The following is a 24,724-nucleotide window of genomic DNA, read 5'->3' as shown; positions in this document are numbered from 1 at the left end:
TGGGCTGAATTGGCAAGGCTGAAACTTATGTGGTTTACCTGAGTTTCTGATGCATCTTTTATTCTAATACTCTTTAGCATTGTCATCTGCATACTTCAAATCTCTGAAATTTCACATAATTTGATAGAGGATTATTAACTCACCAGTGTGATGTACCCTTGCTTTCTCTGAAGTATGAAATACATTTTCTTTCCAAATGTTCAATTTAGGGTGGTCCAGGTGCTAAAGGTCCCAGAGGCGAAAGAGGTTTGACTGGATCATCTGTAAGTATCTTTCTGGAATGCATCAGTATTGTGACATGCTTAGCTGTACAAACATTTGCATGCTTATTCCATGCCGAGCTAAGAATGGAGATTAAAAGTTGAATTGGTAATACTATTTACATTCAGTCTAGCTATTTAAGACTGTATATGAAAAGCCTAAGTATATATGCCTCAAAGGCATTGACTTCACATCAGAAGACTAGATCATATGCATCGTGATGGTACTATGCACTCTGCAGCATTGCTGTCCTTCATTCATTATGTACAGAGGGGACAGCTACACTTCCAATTTACACTGCCAAAAAGCATGTGTTGGCCTGGGACTACCAACCTGAATCAGAAAATTGTTTCTGAAAAGATATGCTACTCAAAAAAACTGGTTCCACAGAGTAGCCTTTTCTGAAGTATCAGTGTGTCTTCAGGCTGCTGACTTACTCCAAGTGCCTAACCCAAAGGACTTTGCAGTTACAGATCTCAGAAAAACCTGCCATTTAGAATCTTGTTTTAATTTTCTTCTTTAAGGGGCCACCTGGTCCTCGTGGTGAGACAGGTCCACCTGGCCCTCAAGGTCCACCAGGTCCACAAGGTCCCAATGGGCTGTCAATCCCAGGAGAACCGGTGAGTGGCAATTTTGAGCGTGGGTAGCACTGAGTGTAGAGTCAGAGCTGTCCACAGCGTCGGTGGTATAGTGAAGAGTGTGGCGGCTTTGCCCTAATGTTCATTTTTCCCTGCAGTGCAATAGAGTTGTCCTTATATGAAACAAGTCTCTTCCAATACAATAGCATCTTCTGTCCTGAATGCTGCAATTACTTAGGAGATGCCTTTGAAGGGATGGGATCTGATCACTGTGATGTACATTGTGCTACACCATTTTTTCTCCTACAGCTTTTCTGTGTAGTTTCTGTACCTTAAAGTTCTAGGACTCAAAAAATCAAACTGTAGTGTAGGAAAATTATGTGTGCAGTTCTGTTCTGAAGCCTTTCTTACATACTTACATGTCCAACTTCTATTTTCTGTGTTTAAATCAGTAGCTGGAAGTTCAGAGAGGCAGTGGACGCCTAGTTCTAGACATACTAAATAGCCCTTAGTAATATATGTGGAATGCAAGCAGGTTGTGAAAGGCAATACAGTGCTTATTTATATGCTCCCACACCTTGTGTCCTGGAAGTGTGCAATGCCCTTTAGACCATGGATTAGAGAAAAGCTGTCCTACTTTAAAAAGACCCAGCTTTTACCTTCTTTTGGGAGGGCAGGCAGCTCCATTCACCAGATGAGAAAGATAAGGGAGGAGAAAACATGTTACCTTTCCCTGCTTTCCTGCTTGTGAAGACAATAATATTACAGTCTCGCTTACTGAACACTGTTACACTTCCTCATCAAAATTTGTGCTCCTTCCTGCTTGCCTGTGTTTCTAACGTAATATCAACCAGTTGTCCTGCATTTTCAAATGTTTGTGAGATGATGAATATTACTTCAATTGAGAGGTATATGTATCTTGTTTTTTCCCATAATACATAGTTGTCTTATATATTTGTTAATTTAGGTTTCTTGCAGTAATTATTCTGTGTCCACTTACACAGATTAATTATTTTGCTACTCAGTTCTGTAATCCAGAATGTCTAATGATCATTTATGAATATTATAGGGTCGTCAAGGAATGAAAGGTGATGCTGGCCAACCTGGACTACCAGGCCGATCAGTAAGTTGTTTCTTAGAAAAGATACTGCCATTTTACACTATTCCTGATGCAGGTCGGCTGCTGGACAGCTGTCTTTAATATCACTAGGAGTTATAGAATCTTTTCATATCTTCCTAAGCAATAGTTTTGGAAACATGATTATCTTATACTTAAGAATTTGAAATGTAGAAATAAACCATTCAAAACAGAGCAAGATTAAAAGAACAGCTGTACTGAGTCAAACCAAATATCTATCTTGCCAATTGTGAATGCATAGGGAATGCACTGGATTAGGACAATTACACTTATTTACCCAGGAAGGTCTTTCAACTTTTGTAGTTAAGTGTCTTCTGAAATTACAGGTTGCAAAACCTTTCTGAACCCTTCTTCAGTAAAGTTGTCTGATTGCCTTCTACTTTTGGAGGTCAAATTATCTTTGGACAGTGAGTTCTACAACTAGTTTTATGATCTCTGAAGGAAGAAAGCAATATTAAATGTTACTTAATTGCAGATTTCTATATTGTAAACTAGGATTAGGCTTTGAGGAGAAAAACTAAGTCTTATTTGGATAATCAGCTGGTTTTGGATAATCTAAGGTCATTGATCTGCCCATGTTCTGATGTAACTAATATTCCTTGTTATATTGTCATTGATTTTATTGGGGTTATAGATACTATATGGGAGATGTTCAAATGGTGTTGTGGATTTAGCTTCATATATCAGATGAGGTCTGTCATGGCCCAGGGGTCTTAATGTTATTTACCTGTTTTATTAGTCCTTATAACCCTGAGAAATATACACTTAGGTAGTAATTTCCTGTATAAGGCCATGCTACAGTTGAATGTACAGTGAGATGAGATGGAAAAAGGGGAAGAAGTGGATCATGTAATACAAGGCTATACAATATTTGATTCCTACAGTGGTGGTCCTGATCCTACAGAGTGACATCATTCCTGGGTGTACTCTCATGTAGCTCATCTGTTTAATTTTAGTGTTCATTTTTAACCCAGAAGCTACAAGAAACAGAACCAGAGAATTTAGAATACATGCTATAAAGCAATGCAGTGTTAAAAAATAGGAGACTAATGGGAAAGAATAACAAAGGAAGAGTCTAATTTTTGTTTCTTTAGAAACATTTTGATTGATGATTGCAGATAGACTTTAGCACTAGGTGTTAAAGGATTAGCTGACAACTGTTAGGCTTGTAAAGGCAATAACAAAAATATATGTTTTCTGCTTAAAGCACTGAAAATTCTTTTTGAAGAGGAAAATGCAGTAAAAACTGAAGTGAGGGTTAAGACTCTTATATGATGTATATGAAATAAATGGTTTCTCCTAAAGATTTTATTTTTGTAAATGTCAAATAATGACATTGAAGACAGATATTTAAATGTGTGCATATGTACTGGGATGAGTAGCATAGAAGAGATGTTTGTTCTATCTTGGATATAGTTTATCATTACTTTTCCCTCTAGGGAACCCCAGGTTTACCTGGACCACCTGGCCCAATGGGACCTCCAGGTGAAAGGGTAAGGTTTCTGGTTTCCTCAGTTTGTCTCACTGAAAGACTTTTTTTTTTTTCTTCCCTTCTTTATCATAACTTTCTGTTTTCAAATACATTTCAAGAGGAGTCCTTTTATCCATATCCAACCTGGAGAGGCAGAAGTGGAAGGGCTGGCAAAACTTGTGTGTGAAAATCTCTCCAGATAGCCATAGGATAGCCGCATAATTTCTGCAAAAAATGCATGGCTCACTGTCCTGACAAGGTTCTCAGATACCTGTACCTGATAAGCAGCAAGTCCCTTAAGTCCCCTGAGCAGGGGAGGGCTCTGTTGAGGTACTCAACCCTGCTGTCTTCCACAAGCTGTTGCTGCTGTGGGGGATCCCCTGAAAGCTCTGCTCGTCTCAACATCTGCAAGATGTCATATCTGTAAACAATCTGTTCCATTCTTACTCTGAAGGTCAAGTTTTCTCCTTAGCCTTTGATTGGAGCTCAGAACTTTATTTTGAATGAGGGAATTCTGAAATGTCTTCATGATGAAGAGCATGCTGACAGGTATATAATTGCAGAGTTGTTGCAATCCCTCTCTTCCAATTTGGAGTCAACTGAGCAAATCTCTTTTGTCTGCACAGTGGCGTGTTACCCTTGAGATGACTTAAGCAATGAATTACTTTGGAAGTCAAAATTATTAGCTGATATATGCATTTATACTTACGCTTTACTGGAAGCTGATAGCCAGAAATCAAAACAGAGAACCATGTGATAGCCTGTTGTCAAAGAACATACCATGGAATTTGTGGGTCATCAGTGGGCCATGGACCATCAATGCTAGTTTGGGAATGCTGTGTTAGATTATTGAAATGGAATGTCTCAGCATCACTTCTTGCAGAAAGAGTACCTGAGAAGGAGGTGTTCTGTTGTTCACCATTTAAGCAGAAACCTCAGATTTTCCAGCTGTCTGTGAATGAGAGAACAGCGAAAAGAGAAATCTTCCTTCTCTGGAACACAACAACAATTCCTTTCCTTAAAAAAGGTTGAGACAGACTCATTCCATCCTCAGTCAATCAACAGCAGCTGAACATCTTCTAAATTGGCTCAAGTTTGTTGTTCCATATATAGCCTTCCTCAGCACTAGCAGTGACAGTTATTTTTGTAACTAACAGTGTGGATAAGTTTTAAAATACATCATAGTAATAATTAGAAGTATTGCAATTACCTAATCCTAAGGATGATTTTAGTCAGGGGATTGCTGCAATTTTAGATTAATCTCTCATACTGATTTTGTTTTTTAATAGGGTTTCACAGGAAAAGATGGTCCCACAGGTCCCAGAGGCCCACCAGGACCAGCGGTAAATATAATTTTGTCTTTGGTATACACTGACATAAGAGACCTGAGCAAAGAGAGGGACACATTGACATTTTCAAATTATGTTAAATATGAAATGGATCCTTTGTTTAATATCCCAAATGGATCTGAGAAACTCTCAGTAAAAGGTGAGCAGAGAACTGCATAAAACATGTATTCATAAACATTAATGAGAGCTAAATTGTACTTTCAGTTGTTTTTACCCACTTGACTTCCAGTGGTTTCAAAACTGATTTAATTCAGTGTAAATAAGAACCAGTTTACCTCATTCTCTAGCTATGAGATTTAAAAGCACACCTAGATCTACTGATCCCTTCCCTTCCCTTCCCTTCCCTTCCCTTCCCTTCCCTTCCCTTCCCTTCCCTTCCCTTCCCTTCCCTTCCCTTCCCTTCCCTTCCCTTCCCTTCCCTTCCCTTCCCTTCCCTTCCCTTCCCTTCCCTTCCCTTCCCTTCCCTTCCCTTCCCTTCCCTTCCCTTCCCTTCCCTTCCCTTCCCTTCCCTTCCCTTCCCTTCCCTTCCCTTCCCTTCCCTTCCCTTCCCTTCCCTTCCCTTCCCTTTTTTTTTCTTTTTTCCCTGGAGGGAAGCTTTCAAGCCTGATACATACCTAACAGAAGAAAAAAACTCTCAAGAGCCCTTTTCAGTACTGCTCTGCACTTACAAATACCGTAGCACATTTCTTATCAGCATGTAGACCATTGTGTGTTTCTACAATTCACTTTACATGTGTTCTGCTGCAGGGTGCCCCAGGAGTTCCAGGAGTTGCTGGCCCAAGTGGAAAACCAGGGAAACCAGGAGATCGTGGGACACCAGTAAGATAATGACATACTTATAGGATCAATTTTAAAATTACGCTGTCTGTTGATGAATGAGACTTATCCTTGCTTTAAATGCTTGTCTTGCACTTATGAGACAGTGGTTAATACAGCAGAGCTGACCTAAGACCACAAACCTTCTTTCAAACAATTTTATTTTTATAGTATGTCTTTCTGCTGAGTTTAATAGTTGGGGCTGGAAACTGCGGTCTCCGGTTTCCACTAAAAAGATTATAGACTATTATGTGCCAAGACATATATTCCGACACTGTGTAAGCATGAAGAACTGGGTCAGCAAAATGACGGGTAAGTCCTTACATTTGTGTGTGTGTGTAGTGAAAAAGTGGTACACTGACGAAGGTGGAAAAATCTTTGATAATGTTATATAATCACTTCTGATTTGCAAATGTTTTGGTTTTCTACAATGTGATTCTAAAATTATTTGAGGGTAGATTCTGTGGGTTCTATTCAAACCTTTAAAGTTAAAGTGCACCATGAACAGGGAGAAAGAGCAGGGGGTACTGCCTCCCACCAATAGTTTCAGGAGACATTTGAATTGATTCCTTTATAGGATCTCTGAGAAACTGTCTGATTCAGGAGTGAAGACAGCAATTGAAATGTGAAGTCATTAATTTTTTCTATCTTGATGTCCGTCAGTCAGCAAGAATTTTCCCTCCCACTTCAATTTCCTTATGTAAATGGCAGCTGGATAATTTGGAGGAGTATATAGTAGGCTGGGCAGCTTGATGATTAGGAACTTTTAAATTCCTAGGAGGATCTGGAAGCTGGGTCATTTTCTCATACACATACTGAATTTGGTCTGCATTTGTCAGTCTGTAAATCCCATTTGTCCTTGCAGTAGAGGACATTGGGTGTCTTAGGAATGGACTTGAGCTTTCCTGCCTTTAGACATACATGCCTCATGTGATATTCCTGCTAGGTCAGGTGGCTGATAGACACAACAGGGGCACAGGGTGCTGTGGCTTACTGACAAGTGAGCTCCAAAATACCAGTTGTATCTGAATTTTCCTTCACCTGGGATACCAGATAATTGCTCCACTGCAGTAGCAAGGATGTTTTGAAGGTAAATAATGTGACTAAAAGCAAATTTGGCTACAAGGCCAGTTTCAGTGCTTTTGCAAAGCAAAGCAGTCAGTGCCTGTCCAAGCACCACATGTAAGTTCTCTTACACTGATCCTAAGAGTTTCTTTCAGTTAAAAATACATTTTTTCCCCCAATTATTGCACTTTCTTGTAATGTTACACTGCACATCATATTTACCAATTCTTATGTTTCTAGAACAGATCACAGCAGGAATTCTGGCTTGCACCTTGCATAGATGTTTTATCAGACTCTTGGTGGACAGAATTTCAATGCTTTTCTTTGTGATGTTTTGCATTAGAATGCCAAAGTTGCAGCCTAATGGCTAAATGCAACTTGCAATGCCCTGAGTCATAGTTCAGGCCTGCCTGAATTTGTGACTTCCTGTCCTGGAGAAAGATAATAAGGCTTCACAGTGCCTCTGGTAAATATAAATAGTTTTCATCTACATCCTGCCATTTTTTTCTTCTACCCAAACAATCTGTATTGTAGGTATTATACAGCACAAGTCAGGTGATCGGCCCCTACAAAGCAAGGGTCTTTATGTCCCAGTCCAAGGATGCACAGTTACATGCAAATTACGAGGAAGTTTGGCAGTTGCTAAGACATTCCCATTGAATGCACTCAATTGAAGCTCTTTCCTGATGTGTAAGATACCACTAATATGCTAAGCTGAGGCAGACCACACCACTAATGTGGCTGTAAACATTTCTATACCTCAATGTGTACTTCTATTGAAATGTTGATACTTGACGTGTTAACTGAATTTTCATGGAAATAGGAAATTTGCCTTTATAATATGTTTATAAGTATTTCCAAGAGAAATTATGTGGGTTTTCAGTGTAGTAACAAAATGACTGAGAAAGGAACAGTAAGAACATAGCTGAGTCAGTAATGTGTTGAGAACTGAGGACTGTCTGTCCTAGAAGAGAATAAAATATCTGTCATCTGCCTGTCTGGTCAGAGTGAGAGAGAATTTCCTAGTAGTCCATACATATGTCATGTGGTAACGACCTTCAAGGCTAAGAGTCATTAAGCTAAAAGAAGATATTGTCTCAAGAAGAAATGACTGTACATTTTCTGTGAATAAATATAATGGGAAATAGAAGACCTTGGACTATCAGAGAAGAAAAGTTGTTTTACAGTACTGTTGTTTTATAGGTTTGAGAATAAAAACTGTAATGTATGAGTGGGCATACTAGGTCTTCTTAAAGTAGAGCTGTCTTGTTTATAAAATAGACTCTGTGACATGGTGTCTGCAACAGCAGAGTTTGACTTTGTTATTTAGAAGGACCCCAGGAAAAGACAATATGTTTTATATATAAGGTCCTATTAGGCTGGTGGTTCCAGGACCAAACTGACGGTGAAAACCTCTAGAGTTTGAGCAGATAAGGGAGATGCTTGTTCTGAGTTAAATGCAATTTTTGAGCATTTTGAGCATTTTTCACCCTCTGCTGGAATACATTCACTAATCTTGCATCCATCTGTGCAGAGATCCTAGATGAAGTCTCAAAAAGATGGTGCTTTGAGGGCAGCGGGCTGGTAGTTCTTGTGGGGAGCAAGCATTCTTTTGGGGAAAACAACTGAGTACATTATCTTTTAAAGTAAAAATAGCATCCTTCCTTTGTTTTGTCCTCCTTAAGCTGCAGATTTTTTGCTGCAGCCCCAGCCTTCAACCCACAGCTCAGAAAAATCCCACGAGCAGCATAAACTAGCATTTTCTCACACTGACCCCAAGTGACTCCCTCATCACAGGATATCAACAAAGTAGAATGTCAGCAGCAGCTGCTGCTTCTCAAAATGCTGGCAAGCAGTTGGCTAAGTTGCATGTTTTTGTCTTTTAAAAGAAAATAAAGTGAAATTTAAGCAGAATATAGCCAAGCGGGAGGAAGATGCAAATAGCAACTCAGTAATTGCAGTTATAATTGTTTTTTGGAAATCATATATCTAAAATACCCCCAGGTGGAAAATGAACTTTGTTGTTAACATTGCCAATCAGTCTCTAATCTTTACATTTTAAAATTAGTTAGGAATAGCCAATAGGTTTCCAATCCTAAGGCTGAATCAGTGTTTCTTTGCAAAGTTACAAATTGAATAATGAGGCTCATATGATTCAATGAGTTGTAAAGTTGACTGTGTATTGCTTATAATTATTGAATGGCCTTAGCATTTTTCTGTCTGTGGGACCTTTGCTGGCAACACATTGGAGCAAGGTTGTGCGTTTGTTACAAGAAAACACCTTGTCTTAACCAACATGGCTTTTGGCTGAAGACAGCAGCCTAAAGAACTGTTCCTGACTGTTCAGAAAAAAATGCTTCCAGAAATCGTATATAGAATTTGAACCTTTTAAGCTTTTTTTTTTTTTTTTTTTTTTTTGATGTCTGATGCAAATAAACCATATACCAGCTGCTTAACTCATTGATGGATGAGCCACCTCATGTTTTCTACGGCATGTCATGAGGGAGGTGAATGCATGGCTGCTGCAGAGAAGCTCAGACACCATACTGAGCTCACACTCTGACATACCTCCTGGGATTTTTTTTGACCAAAACTTTGATGGAAGTTTATGAGAAACAGTGCCACTGCATTCAAACCATATCCTCTGTGACCGCAGTGGAATGATTTGTTTTCTTGTGTTGTTGAAATTATTTGTGTGTACTGTAAGAATGTTATGAAAAACAGCTGCAGCCCACACTTAGCCTTTGCTTTGTTAATGGTGATAAACAGGCTCCTTAAAGAAATACTAAGATGTAAAAAGCAGTAATACTTAGGATGCAGAGCAGCAGATGACGGATCTGGTCATTCACCTTTGAAGTACACCTTACTGCTTTTCCTGATTTGGAGATGGGACGTGCATCTCATGTAAATGCTTTGACCATTGAGCATTCAGCCTGTCTACAGTTCTTTATCTTATTTAAAACTTTTCTGCGCTGTCCAAAATACTAAATATTAATTAGACTACATGGAGACTGACTTTCTAGCGTGGTGAGGAAAACTAATTTTGCTGAAGAAATATATTTTTGCTGTTAAAGATGTACCTGCAATGCCCTGTGTTTCACGACTGCCCTAACCCCTGGAGTGTTTAGGCTTTTTTGTTGTGAGACTGTGTCCTAGCCCAGAGATACATGGATCTGATGAATCCCCTTTTCTGGACCAAAAAAACTATGGTATTTAATGAAAAGTTCCTGACTGTTAATGGATGTAATTTAGTTTAATTTAGTGTTCTGACAGCAGCTTGAAAATAAAAGATCTGCGGCATGATTTGCATCTGTACATCATGCTTAAGCATCTGTTTTACCTAATTTCCAGATGAGAAAGCTCTGTCCAGCAGATGCTTGGGTACATATCTGTTAGATGTCTTTGTCAATCTATATGGAATTTTTGTAGGTAATAGCTCTGAAGTACAGGATTTAGTATTTTTTTTTCCTTCCTTTTTTTTTTCCCCCCCCTCATAGTAGTATTTCTGCTTTGGTCCTTCTTTGTCTATATTCCTATGCAAATATGCTGGCATATATTTTGATACATGAAATAACAATGCTACTATATTTATTTCAGGGTTCACCTGGAATGAAGGGAGAAAAAGGTGACAGAGTAAGTCTGCTTTAAAGTTAATTTCCCTCAGATGTTTTTAGTTAAGCACTGTCTCTTCAAAAGCACAGACACTTGCTAATAAAATACGTGTTTTGTTTTTGATTATTTAGGGTGACATTGCTTCTCAGAACATGATGCGAGCAGTTGCAAGACAAGTTTGTGAACAATTGATAAATGGTAAACGGTGTTGCTTGCTTTGTTTCTCATACTAGTACTCTGCTAGTTTGATTGTTAAAAGAGAAAACAATGATTAAAATTTAAGGTGAGGGGTACTAGCCATACCCCAAAATGAGTTTGAATTATACGATGGTTGTCCAATGCCAGTGATTTTGTGTGAAAAGGTAGCACTAAATTTTTGCCAGACTGAAATGACTAGCTTGATCATCAGCTAATCTGTGACCTTCAGCAATATACATACAAGTCTAATACCCTTGCAGGTGCTGTGCAGGTGACTTTCCTGTTGTCAGCCCCTTCCAAAATTACTTTATTTGTGTCATAAAATCAGTATACATTTTCTCATTAATCATGTCTTATCTTCAGGAGGAGGGAGTCAGAGAAAAATGATGCTCACTGCAGGGGCTTTACTAGTGAGAAGTGACAGATGAGTGCTAGGTAAATACCACGCACAAAATCAGTTGTGCTATGCAAGTAAAAATTTTATTTCTTTGGTTAAGGACTCCAAACTGACTTTCAGTCCTCTGCAGCTACACAGTGAGTAGTTACAGGGTGCAGCTCTACTGGGATTGAAGGTGTTCTTATGAGTTATGCTAGGATTGGTACATGGCACTAAGCAGGAAGGGCTAGATGTGGACCCCCATTAAGGGCTCCATTCTGCATAGCTACTCAGTGCTGTTGTTCTTGTTCAAAGACACCTTTCTTTGGAAATGAAATTCATAGACATCGCAGACTGTGTCCTGCTTGCTGTACATGTGAGCAATTTATCCTGTACCTGTGGTAGCTTCAGAGCTCTGCATGAAAATATGATCCTCTTCACTGTTTGTACTGGGACAAGTTCTTTCTGTCCTTCAGAGTAGAAACAACCTCTAACAAGAGCTCTGAGAGCAAGCATATTGTAAACAAATACTTATTTTGTGACTTTAATTGCTTTAAAAATAACTTTTGATAATGCTTTCAGCTTCCAGATTTCCACTTACCCTTCTTCCCTCCCCCCTCCATTTCTTTCCAGCATTGTCATTCATCTTAAGTCTTCCTAATTCATCTGGACCAATGCAACACTAATTTTTTGAATGGTCATAAAGCAAGATTTTAATGAAGCGATGCTTCATTATTCCTTCCCACTCAGAAAAGATTTTCACTCATTTCACTTGGTTTACTGAAGTGTTTTCTTTCATTTTAAGGCCAAATGAGCCGGTTCAATCAAATGCTGAATCAAATCCCGAACGATTATTATTCAAACCGTAATCAGCCAGGGCCACCAGGACCACCTGGTCCCCCAGGAGCTGCTGGGACAAGAGGAGAGCCTGGACCTGGAGGAAGACCAGGATTCCCAGGACCTCCTGGGGTCCAAGGACCACCTGGTGAGAGAGGTGAGTAATGCCCAAGGCAGCTGTGTATTTCACAGTGGCTGTACTGCAGAGGCTGCCAGAGGAGAAGCCTAATCCCTTTAACCATGTCAGACTATGAAGCCCACACCTAACAGTGTCTGGTTGGGTCAGCTGGATTGCCTGAGGGACACTGATGTACTGGAGGACAAGGTTAATTACATCAGTGTTCTCCTCTGTTTCTCCCTTGATCATGTTTCATAAAACACATGTTGGTGTAACTTTTTGGCTGCTGTCTCAGACATCCACAGGATATCCCAGGAAAGAGAATGTTCTCAGAGCTTTTCTGGCACTAAGTGGCTACATCTTGAAAGGCTGTTTGGAGTAACAACTCTTTGCCGAATAGACATCTAATTAAGAGAGAAAATGAGTCATTACTAAGAATATAAAGTAGGAGTTGAAAGAATTAGTTCTACATCCTTGGCCCTTTGCAGTACTCTGAGAGGGAAGAAACTCTAACTTGTGTTTGAGCATATAGATATGCCTATTTTTGGCTACCTTGGATTCCTGCAATATCAAGTGTCTGTACTATTCTATGAAGTAGCCTGTGCTTATTCCTGCTACTCTACTGTAGCATAGACTCAGTACTGCATTTTCTAGCATATATTTTACTTTAATCTTCAAAAAAGACACAGAGAACAGGAAGGAAGAATGAATTTTTGAATTCTGTTTCTAAGAAAGTGTAAAACATACTTTATATCAGAAATCTGCAAGCTTGAGAAAATATCTTCCTGTTTGTAGTTTAAAATAATAAATTTATGTGGTGTTTTAAGTGTCTCAAAGACTTTTCTATGTTTTGAGAAACTTTATTTACACTAAATTACCTTTGCATCCTACTTTGTTTTTGGGTTAGTATATTTATATCCAAATTAAGTATTTCCCTAAATATACATGGGGACATCTGTACCAAATAAGGTTTGACCCACACTCTTCCATTAAATAATTGGAATTAAATATTAATATCAATGAGAGAGCATGAAGAAATATTTTTTGATGTGTTTTCCTTCCTATTTTTTTTTTAATAGGAATGCCTGGAGAGAAAGGTGAAAGAGGGACTGGATCTCAAGGACCACGAGGTTTGCCAGGACCACCTGGTAAATATTTCTTGTTTTATTTAAAATCAGATTACAGAAAAGTAGGAGAAAAGGACAATATTGTTTCACATAGCACCAGACTGCATACGGTGAATGAATGTTCTTTACTTTGTGTGCTTCATGTTTTTGAAATGTATTCGAGTTTACTGGGAGCTCCTGTAAAAATAAGCGATTTTTAGAGGCTTTTGGATGTGGCTAGTAGATATTTATCTTTGTCTTGTAACTTACTCTTCTGGCATGCTTGTTTGCATGAAAATGTATTTTATGAAAATACATTGTCCAAATGCTTAATAGATATTTGCACAAGTCTTAATAGATGATTCATTCTTTCAGAGTATCTAGATTCATTTTCTACTTTGATTTTTGATTACAGAAGTACAAATTGCCCAAGAACTACCAAATATTCCCACATATGGAGTTACTAGATGATAGAGTGTGATGATTTGACTGTTGCTTTTGCTCTTTGTGTCTTGCAATTCACTGATGCCTTGGCAGAAATCAACTGTATCATTTGTTTCTGCTTTTAGTTCGCTAGGCTAAACATGGTTTTTCATTACAGGACTCATAAGATGCTTGCAGCAAATTGTAACCCCAGATACTTGAAGCTTTACTTTTCTGCTAACCATAATAAGACCTGTTCCAAAAAAAACATTACCTCATCTATCCTAGGGCTGCAGGGTAGCAGAATTAATGTACGCCTATATTTTAATTGAAATCCAGTGTGCTTGTCTAATCTAGTTGTTTCCCTTGAGATGTTCATATCTTACAGAGAGGGGAAATAAACCAGAAAATTCATTGATGTTTCTTACTTGGCTCAAACCTTACTAAATCAGTTTCCGTGAAAAAAATTCTTAAGTAAGCCACACACAGGGAAGCAACTAATGATGAGTCACATTTCTACTTTTCTTTTGTTTTTATTTCTGTTGACCCCCGTATAGCAACAAAATGAAAATGTTTTTTTCACCAAAGACATAGCTTAGACTGTGTAGTCTAGACAGCAATAATGTTAGCTGTTTTATCAAGCTGGCTCTTAAAGAAAACAACCCCCCAACCTTTCAATTCTAAAATTAGGTCCACAAGGAGAATCTAGAACTGGTCCGCCAGGCTCCACAGGATCACGAGGACCACCAGGGCCTCCAGGTCGTCCTGGGAATGCGGGTATTCGAGGTCCTCCAGGGCCACCTGGATATTGTGATTCATCCCAGTGTGCTAGCATCCCTTACAATGGCCAAGGATTCCCAGGTATGTTATGAACAACTGAACTGCTGTTTGTCTTAAATAGCCTTTACAGATATGGCTGTTCATATTGAATTGCTTTACATGAGACAGACCTGCTAACCTGGACATGCTGAATCAGGAGGAAAAGTTTGCAGTGAGCAGGCCTGCCTCATTGTAATGTGCAGGCATATGAGCAGTCATGTGGACTTTGATGCAGATTTAATTGATGTTATGTGTCGTTCACTTTAAATAGGAAGTAGAAACGAATTATTTATTTTTTAACATAGAAGGTTAGTAGTTGATAATGTTGCTCATAGGATTTAAGTGACAATTTTCTTCTTCTTCTTTTTCCTCCCCACTCCTTCCAACTGTCTTCAGAACAAGGTTGAATTCTCCATGTTTCTCTTGAAAAATAAAAAGAATGCTGTGGCTGGCAATTTCCGTGTGTCTCTTTTTGAGCAATGTCAGGATTATTTATACCAAATTTATACCTGAAATCAAAATTTCCCACAAAGGAAATCCATTCAGTGATACAATGCAGACAACTGAAAAACACCACTGTCCTACAATTTCTACTGAGTTAAACACCATGGAGTCTCTGATTAGCCCTGGGTCATACCAGCCTTCCTCTCTGTGATGAATCTTAAAACATTAGGCTGCATCTGCAATCCAGGGTCACAGCGGCCACCAATTTCTGACTGGAAATATTCCAATATATTTTAACATGGGGATCCTGCAGGACCACAGTATTGTTAACAAATTAATATGTATGCATTGCAACATCTCAAAATTAGTGTATGTGATACTACTATCGAATATGGTTTGCTGTTAGTGTATTGTGCATGTACCCATGAAAAGAAAAAAAAAAAGATATATATATATATGTACACACTTGCAGACTCAGTGCTGATGGTTAAAGACCCAGGTGGTTGTGGAGATCTCACAAAATTCATATTTAAATGAAAATGAAAGAAAATTGTGCCTGTGATTCAGCAGTGTTCTTTCTAGTAATCAGCTATGTATACATATATAGATATATGCCTATGAATTAACTGTTATGTATTTAGTTGGATGAAAGTATGTTTTTGCACATCAGATGGACTTTTTAAAAGACTAACATCATCTTTGACCTGTTTCAGGTTTCGGCTAACACATTTTCTAAGTCGCCAGTGCTGCTTACAGTTTGAATACATGAAAATCCTGTTTCTGAGATGTTTGCGCACGTGCTTATTAGAAAATGAGTCCGTATGGATATTTCACCACGGATATGGTTTTTGAACCATGTTGGCCTGATAGAATGAATGGGGAGATTGTTTTTACTAACACAACTTGTGAATGAGATAAAGGACAGTGATGCCATTTCATTAAGCCTGTTGCATTTCAATAATAAAATAGTCAGTCTTTCTTTTTTAAAAAAAGACCCAGACCATAAAAAGTCTCACTGGTGAAGGAGGCTTATAAAACTACTAACCAGCAAAGGTAATGCCAATAGAAGAGACAGATTTAACCTGGTAAATGAGAAATGACTTATGTAAATAGTAAACTAATTATGGCTTGTAAATGATTTGTATGGGACCGTACCCACTAAAATCTGTTAACAACTCTATGTGATGCTTTTGCATAAAAGCCTGCTGCTGCTTGCTATATGCCAGAATAACATCTTTGACAACTTAAGAAATCTACCTGTCTGTTGCTTGTTACCAACATGTCTGAATCGGGGCATGTGCCTTTTTTATATGTAATCTTGTTGGATTCTGTAACTGCAGTTATAAATACAAAAGTTTTATAATTATATTTCTTCTGTTTTGCTGTAGTTTTTGGTGTTCCTGAAGCACCAGCTGTAACTCGGTTTGTTACGAGGAACAGCACGAGAAAATGACGTGTACTGTATATTGCCGCTGGTGATAGTTATGTGTACACTTTCCCATTCTCAGAGAAAATTAGTATATGCCAAACCCACCTGTTCATTTTGCCTGCTCCATGTGTTCTATTAATTACATAGTCTAAAATAAAGTCCAGTGCTTTGATTTACTGAAGTAGCTGTAAAATAATAATTTTATTTGATTTGCCTTTTTTTTTTTTTATAACAATAACTGGTCCCTTGCATAATTTAAGACTCTTTCTGCACTGTTTTGTGTATTATAAATACAATTAATCACAATTAATTTTAAACTTTTTATTATTTTACTGCCAAAAAGTATTCACGAACAAAACTGAAAGCACCCCCAGTGAACTATTAATTTATATATTTATTTTATGGAAATAAGATTGGACTAACATTATGTAGAAAAACTAACTTTCGTTGTATTTGTGGATTCAAAGACATGCGATAACTATAATGTTCAATCGGACAACTATTTTCAACCAGAACCATATGTGCCTGAAAGTGGACCCTATCAACCTGAAGGTGAACCCTTCATAGTACCTATGGAGTCAGAAAGGAGAGAGGACGAATATGAGGACTATGGAGTTGAAATGCATTCACCAGAATACCCTGAGCACATGCGCTGGAAAAGATCGCTGTCAAGAAAAGCAAAACCAAAGCCATAAAAGATCTGTGTCTTGTTTTGGTTTTTTTGGTTGGTGGTTTTTGTCTTTGCTATACTTGCATTTGCAGATACACACAGGGAGAGTGCATTGTTCCTTCTGCATTCTAGCTTTCTGGTCTTTTCATATCAGACGCACCCTTGTTTTGTATCTTGCTTGTGTGAGGGTAGCAATACGTGTAACTAGAGACTTCATATTGCTCTGGAAATGCTTGTAAAATACTTTTGCTTTTAGTGGCTGCATACAGGTTAATATGTGTGTTCAGTTATCCCGGTGCTGCCTTTTCATTAAAATAATGTAAAAACAAATTAAAAAAAAAAAAAAGAAAGAAAACCAAAAAACCAAAACAAAAATAACCACAGAGCTGCTGCAAATTTTCTGAGGACTGTCTGCTTTAGCTCTATATTTTTCTTCTTTTTCACATGCATGTTTGCAGTTCAGTCAGATCACAGGTCTGCATTATGTAGTTAAAAAAGGAAGAAGCCAAAAAAATATTTCTCTCTCCTTTCAATATCATTGTCATTTTCTTCTATTCTTAGTTACACTTTGTAGAGCACATACTGCTCTTATACATCTCCTTTAAACACCACAAACATTAAGTAGCTGAAATTGTTGTATCAACTGGATACAGTTTAATAATGCCTGAAATCTCCTTGTTTGTAGACACAGTAACATTTATGCCAAATTGCAGTCAATCCTGCAGAGATGGAATTGCATGTTTATGTTGTATATTTAGTATGGATTTTTTTTTTCAGAATACAATGTTTCTTAGTTATCAAAAGCAGTTGGAAATTGTTTGCAAGACTATGGATATAGAATTGCTGCTTTTATATTTTAACTGCAAATTGTGAATTTCACTGCCTTATATTATTTATTTCTGAAATGAAAGAGGCATTTTTCAATAAAACTACTGAAAATTTATATTTGGCTATTCATTTTTGAAAGGCCCATTGAGACTGATGTGTGTGTGCTCTATTAGTGTTATTTATTCCACTGTTTGGAAATGTCAGTTACCAAAAATCAACTAGAACGGGAATAGTCTTAAAATAGGTACTTGGGCTGTGGTATCCTGAGGTGGGTGGATGAAAGCAAAAGAGGTTTCCACTGTCTGGGGTAAGAATGTGACTTTTAACAAAATTCAGTCTGCAATGCATTTGGTAAAGAAAATGAAGAATCTCATCAGATGCAGATGCAGTGCGTGTGTTCTTTTTCTTTTTCTTTCTTTCTTTCTTTCTTTCTTTCTTTCTTTCTTTCTTTCTTTCTTTCTTTCTTTCTTTCTTTCTCTTTCTTTCTTTCTCTTTCTTTCTTTATTTCTTTTTCTTTCTTTCTCTTTTCTTTCCTTTCTTTCCTTTCTTCCTTCCTTTCTTCCTTCCTTCCTTTCTTTCTTTCTTTCTCTTCCTTTCTTCCTTTCTTCCTTCTTTCTTCCTTTCTTCCTTCTTTCTTCCTTTCTTCCTTTCTTCCTCTCTTCCTCTCTTCTCTTCTCTTCTCTTCTCTTCTCTTCTCTTCTCTTCTCTTCTCTTCTCTTCTCTTCTCTTCTCTTCTCTTCTCTTCTCTTCTCTTCTCTTCTCTTCTCTTCTCTTCTCTTCTCTTCTCTTCTCTTCTCTTCTCTTCTCTTCTCTTCTCTTTTCTCTTCTCTTCTCTTCTCTTTCCTTCTTGATGCTTCTAATGGATATTTGTTGCAGCAAGAGAGATACTTTCCACCTTGGGAACTACTTGGGCTGCAGGAAGTAGCTAAAGCCACACAAACTTTTAATTCTTCATGTGCCATGAGCATTGTAGCCATGGCAGCGCTTAGTTCAGTATTAGCAAATAGCTTGCTTGAGTATGGGTGTCTGGTGTTTAGTGAGCTTCATCTTGCTGCGACCATACATGACGTAGCACCTAGAGCAAAGCCTTTCAACTTCATTGGGACAGCTGCAGTGGCATTTCTAAAGATCATGCAAAACACATGTCATGGAAGTGAAGCTAGATGTGCAGGCTGGCTTCCTGGTCACTGAGTATTTACTCTGCACTGGAAGCTGTGTGATGAATTTCAGTGTCCACAAATGCAATTTATGCAACAACTTCTTAGACTGCCTGATGGGTTAGCAGTGAAATTAATAATAATAATAATAATAATAATAATAATAATAATAATAATAATAACAACAACAAAGAAAACAACAACAACCACCAAACCAAACCAAACAAAAAAACGCATTTCAAAGAGTGACTCAGATTATAGCCATATGCCTTTTAGACTGTAAGGGAATAATTCTGGGCTGAGCTGAGGAGCTGAGGAACATTTAAAGAAGAATCTAAGTCATTTATTTATTGTGTTTTCATCTGATTGTGGAGAAGTATTTTCAAAGTATCACAATTATGTTCTGCAGCTGCCTGGCAGGAAAAAAAAAAACATGTTGGTAGGAACTTGGAGAAGTGATTAGAACGTTTCTCTAAACTGTATTTTAAATAAGGACATCTTACACTGATCTCCCGTCAGTCTGTTTCTGGCATTAATTTTGTCACTAGGACAAGTATGCCTATATCTTCATAATAAAGATTCCCTTCTATCCTCCAAACAGAAAGTTTTACAGAAAGAATAGCTTATTAAAAGCATATATTTTAAATTACTTTCCAATTTCTTCACAAAAAGTATATCCAATGCCTGACAGACACTCTTCATATTCTTTGTGTTCCTTATTGATAGAGGTGCTGATTGAATTTCTGATGGCCTGAAATATTTAAATAGTAAATAGAACCTCAGCTTGTAGGTAGTCAGTTCATATTAAACTTCTGCTTACAGATCTCCAGGATGGATACCAGCTCTAGGATGTTTCCTTCCTACAGGCACAGAACTACAAAGGATGAATCAATCTCTGAACTTGAGATATTCAATAGAAAAAACAGAAAACAAAAAGACAACCCCCTACCCCAACAAACAAACAAACAAACAAAAACCAGCTCCCCAAGCCTGTAACATTTATTTCACCTGTATGGCAATGCTTGACAGAGGTGTCCTGCTGGCAGTGCATTTTGAAGAGAAAAGCACTTTAACTGGCTCATCAAGTCTGGAGAAAATACTTGAAATGCTTGGATACAGCATAGAAATGAGTGTTTACTGATAGAGGCCAACAAGGAAGAATATCTCATTTCTAGGAATTCTCATGGGAATGACTCTCAGGGAGGTACTGATGACACTTCTGGGAAAGCTGATGTGAGGCTGAGCCAAGCAAGTCCTGGAGAAGTACAGATGCAAAGCAAACACAAACAAGTTTGAGCTCCTGAATACCTCACGCACAATTGAGCAGTTTGCATAGTTTGGAATTTTTAAAGTAGGAAATCGTTTAAAAGCTCACTTTTTCTCTCCTTTGGCTAAAACTATGAATATGAACAAGCAAGTGGGAGAGGGATGTTACTTGTCTGAAATTAGGACGGAGCATTGCAGAGAGGATCTTAATGAAGACAGTCTTTTCTCTGACCTGCAGATATTTTTCTGAGGGCAAGTTCTTTGCATTCTTGATGGCACGGATAGCAAAACTGCACAAATCCCCAGGGAGCATTACTGTTTTACAAAGGCTAAATATTATGATGGTGCATCACTGCTGAGATCTCCAGGCAAAAATAATGGGCAAAAATGGAGTGAAGAAAAGCATGTAAAGAGCCTCACTTAAAATAGTGCCTCCCTTCATTTTTTTTCCTGTTTGTGGTTTTGCAGCAATGTCTTTTGAATGCCCTAGCACTGACTGCACAGAGATGCTAATAAAAGAACATAAAGGGACAGTGACTGATTTAACAGACATGAAGAGTTTCAATCTACAGCATGAACAGTTGTTCTCATGAAGACCCTTTTTGCTATAAAACAGGTATATTAGTTTTAACTTGATTAATCTATATAGTTCTTAAAAAGAATAATTAATTTTTGCATTTCCAGAATCAGTCACCACTGAAAACACATTAAAGGAGTCACGTAGTCCTCGAGCTTATTCACTGCCTTTATCGACTGAAGCAATGTGTTGATATTTTTGACTGCAACTTAGATCAACATTACAAATGGGAAAATATTCTGTGAAGGTGTTGCACTGTGTAAAGTTGATAATTTTCATATCAGCTTTGAATATAAAAATGAATACCTTTTATATCATTTTACTTCAGATGCCCTACTGAACATGCTGATATGAAGACAGTTGCTTTCTCATATGCAGTCAGAAATATCAGACCAGCTGCTTGTTGCCACCCAGAAAACACAATTGTAACAGGCTTTTCTTCCTTCAGTATTCTTCTAAAGACCTCATATATTTGGCTTGACCAACTAGTTAAGAGCCGTACAGCCATCACTTTTATGCACTGAAAAAGAGAGGGGAGTGAAAGAAAATGCTCCTGAAGAATTCTCCATTTATGAAAATTCTTAGTCAACATTCGCATAAAAAGAATAGACTCAGAAAGTGTTTTTAGTGCTGATACACTATTGTATACTATTGGCCTCTGAAAATAAATGCTCAATTGCATTTTCATTTAGTTCTTTTCCTGTGCTGTGTTCCCATCCCAATGCCCAATGTTTTTATTTTTATTTATTTATTTATTTATTTCTCATGCATGAGACAGATGAGCTCATTGTGATAAACTGTACCTGAGTGATTCTGGAAAGTAAAGTGAAATCCTGCCTCATGTAACATCACCTACATTTTGCCACTGACTTTAGTAAAATTGAATTTATAGTCTTGCATTCATTCAACAAATCTGTTCTGTAAGCTTGGAGATGTAAAAAGCTCTTTGCAATAATATATATATATATGTATTTAATGAAGGAACGCGGCAAGATATTTGAACTGCGACTCACATTCTGCTCTCAGTCTCATTTCTGGGTCAGCATTGTTCTGAGTTTCTTCATCCTTGAAAGATCCACTTTGTTTCTGAACTATTCATAGAGAATAGTTTAGTCCCCAGTTTAACTTCCACTTTCATTCTTATAAAGACAGTTCTGGATGCCTTGAAGGCTTGGTTCATGGTGACTACCTTTTCTTTGTATCACCCATACTTATTTCTTCCTAGAGTGGTGCAAGCTACTGACTGGACTTTTGAGTTGCTGCAGATCTGGGAACACGACATTTCTGGGTGCTTACTTTGAGACATCCATTGATCTCTCAGTTTCAGAAGTTCTAATACCTTGACCCCTTTAACCTGCCTCAACTTATTTTCTGAGTCACTATACATATTATTTATATAATATTAAATATTGAACAAAACTAAAAATAGGACAGAGAAGAAATAAGATACCTTCTGTCTTTCCTTTTCATGGCATGTTATCCAAGCACATTTCCTAGGTTAAAAATACTGACGGAGATAGTTACATTTCCTTCAGCTATAATAATGGCAGAAAAGCTTCAGATGCTCAGGAAATACTGGAAAAGATAAAAGAAAATCTATATCTTTTTCTGTTAGAGACTACACCTCTCCAGATACCTCTGCCAAAAACGTCACCAGAATTACCAGTCTCTAAAGTAGTGCAAAATAAAGACATTTGTAAGTTACCAGAACCCCAGTGCTGAACATGACAAGTTCCCCTGTCTGGGAAGTATATAACTGATAAATACCTTGAATAGTGCTATTTTTACAGCTACCAAGCTGAAGCAAATGTGAGATGTTTACGTGTTATAATGGCCTGCTGTTTATGTCTCATAGTAACTGCCACCGGAAAGTTACAACATGTTAATGTTTGAAGCTTCAGGCTCCTTTCATGACAATGAACAGAGCAAATCAACTCAAATTACTGTGCACTGTACAGCACCTGTTTCTCCTTATCAGTTATGCCAACATGTCATGCCCTGCGTAATCCTTGCTGCCTTTCCTTCCTGAAGTTTATGTGCTATTCCTCTCTATGCAGCCCTCCCACGTGTGCAGCTCTGGGCTCCCCAGTGACAAGGACAAATTCATGTTGGAGCGAGTCCAGTGGAGCGTCACCAAGGTGGACTGGGGGCTGGAGTGCCTGGTGTATGTGGGAGCTGGGTTTGCTTAGCCTGGCAAAGAAAAGGCTGCCAAGGAGAGATCCATCTGATGTCTTCAGAACCTCCTTCCTTCCTTCTGCTCCAAAAACTTTTTTTTTTTTAATATATTTATTTATTTATTTTATTTTGATGGCTGTATACACTATTAAACCAGATTAATAGAGTTCCCTTGGTTTGTGGATCATGCATCCCATGTGACCTGCATTTTTCCGTTGTCTGTCTTGAGGCCAAAAGGTCAAGGTAGGATTTTAGGATCAGAGTTTTAGGGTTCCTTGTTGTTGATATTTGTATGGGTAATGGCCTTTACAATCTTCCCCGAATCTTTTATACCATTTGTCCTCTTCCTGCTTTTATATTACAGTTGACATACATTAACAACAGGAAGTCATCTCAGTAGGTTTTATTCTTTTCTTCTTATATGTAGCTACAGGTGTCAATTACCATGTGAGATAGTTCAAGATGTTTTCATTCCAAATCAGTTTCCACTACATAACTACAAAAAAAAAAGTACTTCCCCCCCCCCCCCGCAATGGAAGACAGTGAAAAATAATACTTTTTAAACTTGAACAGACTTTAATTTATGTGTAAATAACCAAAGACATATAGCTATAACCAAGGTTTGAAATAGGAAGAAAAATAATCTTAAAAATGTTACAAATATATTTTTGTATATACACATATGCACGTACACAGAGTCATGCGTAAGTACACCCACTCAAAGATAAGGGAAGGTTGTTTTTATTTTATATTTTTTAAATTCAAAGTCAATTTTTCTCCTCCAATTGCTGAATTTTGTCTGATTTCAATGTGTTTAGGATTTGTCCCTAAAAAGCTGAAAAGGAGTCATGGCCCAGTAGCCATCCTTAGATGTTTATACTTCAGATTTCAGTTCTAGAAACTGTTGATATGAGAAATGTCAGCATATCATCAAATAAAGGAGAATCTGCAGACTTGTTTTCTTTGGCAGTTCTTCAGAATACCATGAATACTCTATGCTGTTATTTGGCAATGCCCTGGAGTACAGTATATCTGACAGAAAACTCCTGTAGACTACAAAATCCCAGTCAGTGCATCCTCCAACATAATATCCTGAGGTTAAATTTCTGTCTTAACTCATTTCTTTTCAGTAGCAACAGAAGTCAAAATGGCACCAAACATATCTTGTATGTGTCTCATATCTCAAAGACATGTCTAAAAGATGTGTTTTCCCTCTACAACACTTACTTCCCGAAATCTGAATGTATAAAATTGCTACTGAAATAGGTGAAGATTTCAGGCATCTAAGGAGAAAAACTTTTAAATGTATAGCAACAATTAAAAGTTATACTTCAGTCAGTGGCATGAAATTCAAGAATTTCCATGATTCAGAACAATGCTGGCCCAAGGTAAGAGACCACCCAAAGGTCAAGGAAACTGGGTAGAGAAACTATCTTTTGCAAGAACTGTGTACAATAACAGGGTCAGAGGTTGCTCCCATCTCCTCCTGAATCTGAGATATTAGAGGTGACAAAAAAAAAAAAAAAAGGGAAAACAGCATTAACAAGATTCCCAATAGTTTCCTCAATGCATATGATTAATTATTATGAGTCCAAACACATTCATGCACTGAGTGCATTATCAGTTAGCCACACAAATAAGGAATTTCAAGAAAAAGAGACTCCCTAAATGCCATATACTTCTAACCTGGGCTTTGCCTTTATTTATTTCTTTTAAAACATATCCTCTTTCTCCAGTTGGGGTGGGAGAAGGTTTGCTATCTTCTTGCTCAGCTAGATGAAATCACAGAGAGAAGAAAGAATTTGAAAGCTGTGTCCCAGCCCAACAAATTTCTAACTCCCTCACTTGATGTGGGTTACTGGACTGGCATCTGTGAACCTGAAGTGTTCAGGAAAAGGAACAAGCAAAGATCACATGTGAAGGAGCAAAGGTGAAATCACACAGGAAAATGTTCAATTGTTCATCTTGTGCAGTTTGGTAGCTGCACTTTCTCCTAGAGCTGTTTGGGAGG

General features: G+C 37.8%; 1 protein-coding gene across 8 annotated transcripts in view; it reads left to right on the top strand.

Moving 5' to 3' along the window:
- COL12A1 (collagen type XII alpha 1 chain) overlaps window positions 1–17,653 on the top strand; it is a 97,049-nt gene extending 79,396 nt beyond the window's left edge. For 6 of the 8 annotated variants that reach the window (XM_083832511.1, XM_083832506.1, XM_083832508.1 and 3 more), the window contains 12 exons: window positions 210–263; window positions 786–881; window positions 1,909–1,962; window positions 3,417–3,470; window positions 4,738–4,791; window positions 5,545–5,616; window positions 10,276–10,311; window positions 10,422–10,488; window positions 11,670–11,858; window positions 12,899–12,967; window positions 14,039–14,209; window positions 16,554–17,653. In XM_083832511.1, coding sequence (XP_083688637.1) covers window positions 210–263; window positions 786–881; window positions 1,909–1,962; window positions 3,417–3,470; window positions 4,738–4,791; window positions 5,545–5,616; window positions 10,276–10,311; window positions 10,422–10,488; window positions 11,670–11,858; window positions 12,899–12,967; window positions 14,039–14,209; window positions 16,554–16,735 — 1,098 coding nt within the window. In that variant the 3' untranslated portion in view covers window positions 16,736–17,653. Of the gene's footprint in view, window positions 1–209; window positions 264–785; window positions 882–1,908; window positions 1,963–3,416; window positions 3,471–4,737; window positions 4,792–5,544; window positions 5,617–10,275; window positions 10,312–10,421; window positions 10,489–11,669; window positions 11,859–12,898; window positions 12,968–14,038; window positions 14,210–14,563 lie in introns of all 8 variants that reach the window. The other 2 variants (XM_083832510.1, XM_083832509.1) reach the window with 2 other exon arrangements.
- The last annotated feature ends 7,071 nt before the right edge of the window (window positions 17,654–24,724 follow it).

Source organism: Anser anser (assembly GCF_964211835.1).
Source record: "Anser anser genome assembly, chromosome: 3".
Taxonomy (NCBI): domain Eukaryota; kingdom Metazoa; phylum Chordata; class Aves; order Anseriformes; family Anatidae; genus Anser; species Anser anser.
Note: the sequence above shows the minus strand (reverse complement) of the source record. Positions and strands in the feature narration are given on the sequence as shown.